Source organism: Temnothorax curvispinosus, unplaced genomic scaffold, assembly GCF_003070985.1.
Source record: "Temnothorax curvispinosus isolate PA1 unplaced genomic scaffold, ASM307098v1 QBEX01017511.1, whole genome shotgun sequence".
NCBI classification, from domain to species: Eukaryota; Metazoa; Arthropoda; class Insecta; order Hymenoptera; family Formicidae; genus Temnothorax; species Temnothorax curvispinosus.
Genome location: NW_020227291.1, coordinates 1 through 9,038, shown reverse-complemented (window position 1 = coordinate 9,038; position 9,038 = coordinate 1). Strand labels below are relative to the sequence as shown.

At 30.7% G+C, this 9,038-nt stretch overlaps 2 protein-coding genes across 2 annotated transcripts; both read left to right on the top strand.

Moving 5' to 3' along the window:
* The first annotated feature begins 2,695 nt into the window (after positions 1–2,695).
* LOC112467544 (putative gustatory receptor 28b) lies at positions 2,696–3,776 on the top strand. The gene is made up of 3 exons (XM_025036224.1): positions 2,696–3,388; positions 3,516–3,602; positions 3,672–3,776. Exons 1-3 carry the CDS (start codon positions 2,696–2,698, stop codon positions 3,774–3,776), a joined length of 885 nt encoding a protein of 294 aa, XP_024891992.1.
* A 1,866-nt stretch (positions 3,777–5,642) lies between these two features.
* On the top strand, positions 5,643–6,656 carry LOC112467545 (the record flags this gene model as incomplete). Its single annotated transcript, XM_025036225.1, has 1 exon — positions 5,643–6,656. A coding segment is annotated over exon 1 (1,014 nt), but the record flags the coding sequence as incomplete, so codon positions are not given.
* Positions 6,657–9,038: the final 2,382 nt, after the last annotated feature.

The window sequence follows — 9,038 nt, the reverse complement described above, 5'->3', positions numbered from 1 at the left end:
TGCATTGCGAAAATACATTTTCTGCCAAAGGTCTTAATGTGGACGCACCATTTCTCGCTACAGTGAGTAATCGAGCGTTTTCTTGAATTAATGAAATTTATTATTGTTTACATGTTTATTATTTTCATTGTGTTTTTAGATGGCGGGCACCATTACTACATATTTGTTAATTGTGCTACAATTCTTGATCATATCACAATCTTGTGATGAAAAATCTGCAATGAACAGTACATAAATAATGTAATTCCATAAAAGGACATAATCAAGGAAAAATTTTAGATCATGACTTCTCGTTGTCTTCGTTTTTGATACAATCAAAAAGAAGCTGAAATTCCCTCTCGGGAAACAAACATACAAACAAAACAGCACCGTGATCACTACCGATAATACAGTAAAATGTCCTAGTTTATAATACCGTATGTACCCGGTATCTCAGAAAAATTTAATAATGTGAACCAGATATAGAAATGTTGATGTGCTTCATTTCAATTTTAATAAACTCGAAAACTTTATCAAATCACAAGAAAACATTCTTCCTGTCCAATTTAATATAAATATTGTTTATAAAATTTTCTGCGGCGATATAGATGCAACTTAAATTTGAGACAAACTGTAAGACAGTTAAGAACTATTTCTAATTTCAGAATATCGTTACGATCCGTAGAAATACACCAACTTATAAATATCAAAATTTTTGACAAAGAAAAATTTTCACCTACACGTTTTTAATTTCAGAGATAGCCCACATTTAATTACAAAAGAATATAGCCTTAATTTACAAACTGATACCAATACCAAATGTCTACATCACGTATATGTCTCCAGTTTAAATAATTTTTGAAAAAAAATGTATTAAAAAAATTTTTTAACTTTACAAAAATAATGACAAAAATAAGAATATTTTAAAAAATATTACATTCTTGGAAAATCTAGATACATAATTGTAAATACATAACGCCGTAAAAAAAATTTGCTTAAAACATTTTTTAGATATCTGAAGGTGTTGTTTCATCTCTTAAATCGCATAGTGAGCATGTATAAGAAATCTTTTATATATATCTCTTATATTTTTTATGTTGAACAACATATTTCAAAGAGAAACAAATTAGTTCTGAATAGTTACGATATGCGTTTTATGAGAACATCTCATATAGCATATTGAGAGTACTCGTTTGAGTTTCATTTACCAGTAATAATTTGCTTAAATTATCCTTTAGAAATGTAATGTGATTACTGCAACGACCAACGTAATTTAATTACTGTAATGAGAATATTTTTTAATCTTCTATTTCCTTATGTTGAAATACAAAAAGAAAACAATTACTTTGAGATATTTTCTTGTGAAGTATGTCATATTAGCTAATTTCATCGGAAATATATCAATTTATCTTCATCTAGCTAATTAGAATAAGTCTAAGTGAGATAATATCATTGCCTTTACATTATGACTTAATTTATGAATATTACATCCGTTAGCTTTTTGTCTGCAGTAGCACAGTTTTTCAAAATATACGTAGCATAATTTAATAGCACGTTAGTGAATAACATCATGCAAAAATTAAGAAAAATTTGATGTATTATATTTTAATACTATCGAGAAAATAATTTGCAATTATCATTAACTATATACGTATTAAATTCAAAAAGTATATGGGTATTAATGACAACACACTCTCAACTGAGTTGATGCATATTGGTATTATGTACATATTGGTATTCTTTTCTTTTGATTGAAAATTACTGCGATACACGTGCGCGCAAGTATCTCTGTACAGTTGCAAATATTAAATCTCAAAGTGGTACAAAAAGCTGTCTTAAATGTCTCATATGCACAATAAAAATGTGCAATACAAAATTAGTTATTAGTAAATCTTTAAGTTATTAATTTATATACATATTATGCAATTGATGTCTTCTATTTTGAATGTGTCAACATGATTTGATGTATGGTTGGTACATACATCAAATTGCAGCAAAAAGATGTAATTTCTTTATGTACTTCACTTCAATGTTCCGAGTGACAAGTACAGATCGAAGAATGTCATGGTTACTTCATGACTAATATATGTTTTTTAAGGCATTCCACGCTACTCGACGCAGCAACTCACAGTTTTCAAGTTAAACTTGTTACGTGTAGATGGAAAAAAAGTTGCGCAATCGCTGTTAAAAGACGAATTTCAAAAATACGCTTAGAGAAGAAATTTTCGTAATCACGCTTACATCGTTAAAAAAGTGTTATCATGCTGATAATGTGATAAATAATTTTTATACGGTGTATATACTGTATATGTAAATTATTGTTCTCCAATAAAGCTCGTATTTAGTTCTATCATTAAAATTCCAAAAACGAGCAAACAACAATATGCGAAAAAAATGGCAGCTATTCTACGCTACGGACTTTCAATCCTTGATGTATCCCTGCTTTACATTCTGCCGCATTCTTGGAACATTTCCGTACAAGATCAACGCTTCGACTATCGAGACTTCAAAACCACGTTACATTCTGTCGACCGTAATTATGTGTGTCTTCTGTGTATTAGACGTGAAATTTATTCATGATATGATTTCTAAGGGAAACACTTTTGAAGACGTAACCACAAATTTTGAAGTTTTAACTTTCTATACATTCAGCGGTTTCATTGTAATTATCACGCATGTTTTGAGCAGCCCGCGAATGCGATTGCTCCAAACCATAATGGAGATCTCTTCAACTCTGCCTCCGGAGTTATACCAAAAGTTATCCAGATTAATTTACGCTAAGGATATCTTTGGTCTCTTCTATCTTATCGGCAAGCTTTTTGCATTTTATATACTTTTCTACATGGCAGAAGTCGGCATCTCCTATATAATATTTGAAGTGTACACAGTTCTAGTAGTGTTTACAATGGATATGCTGTACATGAACTGTGTTTGTACATTGAAGGCTTGTTTCAAGGAAATTAACAATAATCTTCTACATATGCAAGCATTCATAGTAAACAATGAACCATGTGTTCCCATACTTCCCATGATGTTCTGCTACGGGCAAAGAAATGCATTCCTGATAATGAACCTTAAGGCTCTGAAAAAGCAACATCTCATGGTTAGCAACACAGTACAGATGCTGAACACAATTTTCAGTTTGCAACTTCTTGCTACTATAGTTATAATCTTCGCTGAAATTATTTTTGGACTGTACTTCCATGTAGTGCAGTATAATAGATATGATGGATTTTTCATCAATTTGGATGAAGAGATCGGTTTGATATTCTTAGAAACAATATATTACGTAACAAAAATGGCGTTACTTGTGTGGACTTGCGAGACTGGCAAGAATCAAGCTCAAGAGATCCGTACCACGATTCACGATGTACTTATCATCAGCAGAGATGAGCAAATAAAAAATGAGGTAGTGGAAATGCAACTCATTTTGAATATTTTTCTTATAATTACATATTGCATGCGCTAATGCGGTTTTATACATTAAATCTATTTAAGTATAATTACATTTTCCTGTATTTAATCTTACATTATAGTTGCAGTTATTTTCGTTGCAAATATTGCATTGCAAAAATACATTTTCTGCCAAAGGTCTTAATGTGGACGCAACGTTTCTCGCTACGGTAAATACTCAATCGTTTGCTTTAATTAATGAAATTTATCATGTTTATTTCTTTTCATTGTGTCTTTAGTTGGTGGGTGCCATCACTACATATATGTTAATTTTGCTACAATTCTTGGTCATATCACAAGCCTGCGATGAAAAGTCTGCAATCAATGGTACACGAATAATGTAATTCCATAAAAAAAAAATAATCAAAGAAAACTTTTTTACATTTGTAGACATTATTCGTATACATATATACATGTATGCGTGTACGTAGACAAAACGTTATCATACGTCTATTAGAACACTAAATCAACTTAATATTAATATTAACAGTTAATATTAATATCAACAAACAGTATTAATATATCAAATTTAAAATAAATCTTGAATGTTTTTTTTTTTACGTATTTAAAATGTATCGCGTACGAAAGACGTAATAAATTTCTAAGAAAGATATCTGTTTTACTTATTAAATACCTCAAACAATTCAACATTTCAACTACTCCCTTGCATTAAAATTTAAAAAACTTAATGCAAATATCGGAAAATTAATACAAGGTAATGTTCAAAAATATATGTTGCTGATATTTTTATATTTGATCTGGTATGAGAAAAAAATATTTTATATTTTAAAGAGAATTAGTTCTGAACAGTTGTGATATGTGTTTTGTGAGAACATCTCATGTAGCATATTGGAGGTACTCGTTTGAGTTTCATTTACCAATGACAATAATTTGAGAATGTAGACGCTATATATGATGGCGTCATCTCAATCGTCTGTTTAATTGTTTATATTTTATTATTCCTCGCGGCAACCTTTCTGACCCCTTGATTCTGCTCCCTTTGTCAACGTTTAGTCTCCTGAGTACTTCCACTCGCACGACATCGCACACCGGAGATTCTCTAACTGGATATGTATAACTGTGGATTTCGGATATATGAGACACGTAAGAATCGATTGTTGCATTCTCTCTCCACATATTGATGCTTTATGTAATTAATTTCCTGCAGTTGTGCTTATGACCATGCTGGAACATTCGCATAACACAAGGATGTCTCTGACTACGTATGACGAGTCGAGTAGATGTATTGCTCTCTAGTTTTAATGACTATTTTTTGTTTTTTATTTATTTATTGTTTTATACAACACGATGTTCCCAAATTTCAAACCGCACTTGAGAAGGGCTTAAACCTAGAGCCGAAACGTAGTGCACATAATTATAATTTGCCAGGTAGTCGAGAATAAAGAATATTTCGATAATAATTTGCTTTAAATTTTCCTTATAAGTAATATGTAATGTGATTACTGTAATGATAACATTTCTTCGATCTTCTATTTCCTTGTGTTGCTGTTAAAATACAAAAAAGTACTGCTTCCAGATATTTTCTTATCGATAACGTGTGTCACATTAACTAATTTCTCATCAAAAATATATCAATTCATTTTCATCAAGATAATTAGTTAGATTAAGTCTAATTAAGATAATGTTATTGCTTTTGCATTATTATTGACTTAATTTATTAACATTAGCTTTTCGTTCTTCACTGCAATATCTCAGAGTTACTCAAAATATACCGCAGCATAATTTAATAGCACGTTATTGAAGTATTATGCAAAAATTGAGAGTTTGGTGTATTATATTTTAATACACTCAAGAATAATTCGCAAAAATTAGTTCCATATTAATTCAATAAATAAATATCAAAAACAACATAGTGTTTCTAGTAACAAGTATACATCGAAGAACGCCATTACTAACATATGTTCTTTGAGGCACTCCCCGCTACTTGACGCAGCAACTGCTCACAGTTTTCAAGTTAAACTTGTTACGTGTAGATGGAAAAGGAGTTGCGCAATCGCTGTTAAAAGACGAATTTCAAAACTACGCTTAGAAAAGAAATTTTCGTAATTACGCTTACATCGTTAACAAAGTGTTATCATATTGATAATGTGATAAATAACTGTTATACTGTGTATATTTAAATTATTGTTCTCTAGTAAAACTCATAATCAGTTTTGTCGTTAAAATTCCGGAAACAAGCAAACAACAATATGCGAAAAGAATGGCGGCTCTTCTACGCTACGGACTTTCAATCCTTGATGTATCCTTGCTTCACATTCTGCCGCATTCTTGGAATATTCCCGTACAAGATCAACGATTCGATCTTCCAGGCTTCAAAACCACATTATGTCTTATCGATTATAATTGTATCCGCTTTATGTGTTATCGATCTGAGAGACCTTTATCAATCTAATATTTTTATGAAGATCACAAACTTTGAAGTCGTGACCAAGTCTCTTGACGATAACTGCTATGATATATTGGTCAGTTTTATAACAATCGTCACGTTTGTTTTGAGCAGTCCGCGAATGCGATTGCTCCAAACTATAATGGAGATCTCTTCGACACTGCCTCCGGAGTCGTACCAGAAGTTATCCAGATTAATTCACGCCAAAGATATCTTTGGTCTCTTCTATCTTATCGGCACACTTTTTATATATTTCTACGTAATGCACAACGGTGTCTTCAATATAATGTTTACAGTGTACACAGTTCTACTAGTGTTTACGATGGACATGCTGTACATGAACTGTGTTTGTATATTGAAGGCTTGTTTCAAGGAAATTAACAATAATCTTCTACATATGCAAAAATTCATAGTAAACAATGAACCACGTGTTCCCATAATGTTTTACGAACACAGAAATATATTCCTGATAATGAACCTTAAGGCTCTGAAAAAGCAACATCTCATGATTAGCAACACAGTACAGATGCTGAACACAATTTTCAGTGCGCAACTTCTTGCTACGATAGTCTTAACCTTTTCTGAAATTATTTTTGATTTACTGTACTTCAATGTAGTGCAGTATAATAAATACGATGGATTGTTCATCAATTTAAATAAAGAGGTCGGTGTGATATTGTCAGGCACAATGTATTATTTTACAAAAATAGGGTTACTTGTGTGGAGTTGTGAGACTGGCAAAAATCAGGCTCAAGAGATTCGTACCACGATTCACGATGTACTTAACATCAGCAGAGATAAACAAATAAAAAATGAGGTAATGGAAATGCAATTTATTTAGAATATTTTTCTTCTAACATATTGCATTCGCTAATGAGGTTTTATATATTATATCTATTTGAGTATAATTATATTTTCCTGTATTTAACAATTTTACATTATAGTTGCAGTTATTTTCTTTGCAAATATTGCATTGTAAAAATACATTTTCTGCAAAAGGTATTAATGTGGACGCACCATTTCTCGCTACAGTGAGTAATCAATTATTTGATTCAATTAATAAAATTTATCATGTTTATTTTTTTTTTGTGTTTTTAGTTGGTGGGTACCATCACTACATATATATTAATTTTGCTACAATTCTTGGTCATATCACATTCCTGCGATGAAAAATCTGCAATCAATGTTACACGAATAATGTAATCCCGTAAAAGGAAATAATGAAAGAGAACTATTTTTTTATTTGTAGACGTTATTCGTATATGTACATATATACATGTACGTAGACAAAACGTTATCATACGTGTATTAAAACACTTTATATTAACAGTAAATATTAATATCAACATATAGTATTAATATCAAATTTAGAATAAATCTTGAATGTTTTTTTACATATTTAAATGTATCGCGTAAAGACGTAATAAATTTCTAAGATATCTGTTTCACTCATTACATATCTCAAACAATTCAATATTTCAACTGCTCCCTTGCACAAAAATTAATGCAAATATCAGATAACTAATACAAGGTAATGTTCAAAAATATGTGTTGCTTATATTTTTATGTTTGATCTTGTATGAGAATAAAACCACATATTTCAATAGGAATCAAATCAGTTCTGAATAGTTGTGATATGTCTTTTGTGAGAACATCTCATACAGCATATTGAAGGTTTAAGTTTCATTTAACAAGAGTAGGTAATTAACTTAAATCTTCCTTGAGCAGCGTAATATGATTACTGCAATGAGTTAACATTTTTTTCTTTTATTTCCTTATGTTGTTGTTGAAATACAAAAAAGCAATTACTTTGAGATATTTTCTTGTAAAGTATGTCATACTAGCTAATATAATGAGCAGCGTAATATGATTACTGTAATGAGTTAACATATTTTTTATTTTATTTCCTTATGTTGTTGTTGAAATACAAAAAAAGCAATTACGTTGAGATATTTTCTTGTAAAATATGTCATACTAGCTAATTTCATCAGAAATATGTATATCAATTTATCTTCATCTAGCTAATTAGTTAGAATAAGTCTAATTGAGATAATATCATTGCTTTGACATTATGACTTAATTTATTAATATTACATCCGTTAGCTTTTTGTCTCCCACTGCAATAGTAGTGCTTTTCAAAATATACGTAGCATAATTTAACAGCACATTAGTCAGTAACAACACGTAAAAATTGATAGTTTGGTGTATTATATTTTAATACACTCAAGAAAATAATTTGCCATTTCGATTAACTCTATATTAAATTAGAAAATCGAATATAAATAATAGCACACTTTTGATTGCATTGATGTATATTAATGCTTCTTTTACTAAAAATTACTGTAATACAAACGCGCGCGAGTATCTCTATACAGTTACAAATATTAAATTTCAAAGTGGTACAAAAAGCATTCTGAAACATTTTGTAGGTGCAATAAAAATGTAGAATGCGGAACAGCTATTGATAAATTTTCAAGAGGAACTAATTTATATAAATATTATGCAATTAATGCCACCTGTTTTGAATGTGTCAACATGATTTGATGTATGGTTGGTACGTTGCAGCAACAAGATATAATTTCTTTACGTATTTCACTTCAATGTTCCGAGTGACAAGTACAGATCGAAGTACGCCATGGTTACTTCACGACTAACATATTATATTTGATGCATTCCCCGCTACTCGACGCAGCAACTGCTCGCAGTTTTCATGTTAAGCTTGTTATGTGTAGATCGAAAGAAGGAGTTACGCAATCGCTGTTAGAAGACGAATTTAAAAGTTACATTTACGGAACAAATTTTTGTAATTACGCTCGCACTAATAACAAAGTATTGATAATGTGATAGATAATTTTTAAACTGTGTATATTTAAATTATCGTTCTACAACGAAACTTTGCTGCTTATATTCCATTTTGTCATTAAAATTCCAGAAACGAGTAAACAACAACATGCGAAACGGGTGGCGATTATTTTACGCTACGGACTTTCAATCCTTGATGTATCCCTGCTTCACATTCTGCCGCATTCTTGGAATATTTCCATACAAGATCAACGATTCGACTTTCGAGGCTTCGAGATCACGTTACATTCTATCCACAATTGTTATCTGCATGTTCTGCGTCTATGGAATAATTACTCTCTATGTGCTCAATATTTCTGGAACGATCATATACATAAGCGTGCCTAGATCTCTTGAG

What these genes read in the sequence shown, in the direction of transcription:
- LOC112467544 (XM_025036224.1), top strand. Translation starts at nt 2,696, where the DNA reads ATGGAGATCTCTTCAACTCTGCCTCCGGAGTTATACCAAAAGTTATCC. An exon ending in ATGAGCAAATAAAAAATGAG is followed by an intron (nt 3,389 to 3,515) that starts GTAGTGGAAATG and finishes CTTACATTATAG; the next exon opens with TTGCAGTTATTTTCGTTGCA. An exon ending in ACGCAACGTTTCTCGCTACG is followed by an intron (nt 3,603 to 3,671) that starts GTAAATACTCAA and finishes TTGTGTCTTTAG; the next exon opens with TTGGTGGGTGCCATCACTAC.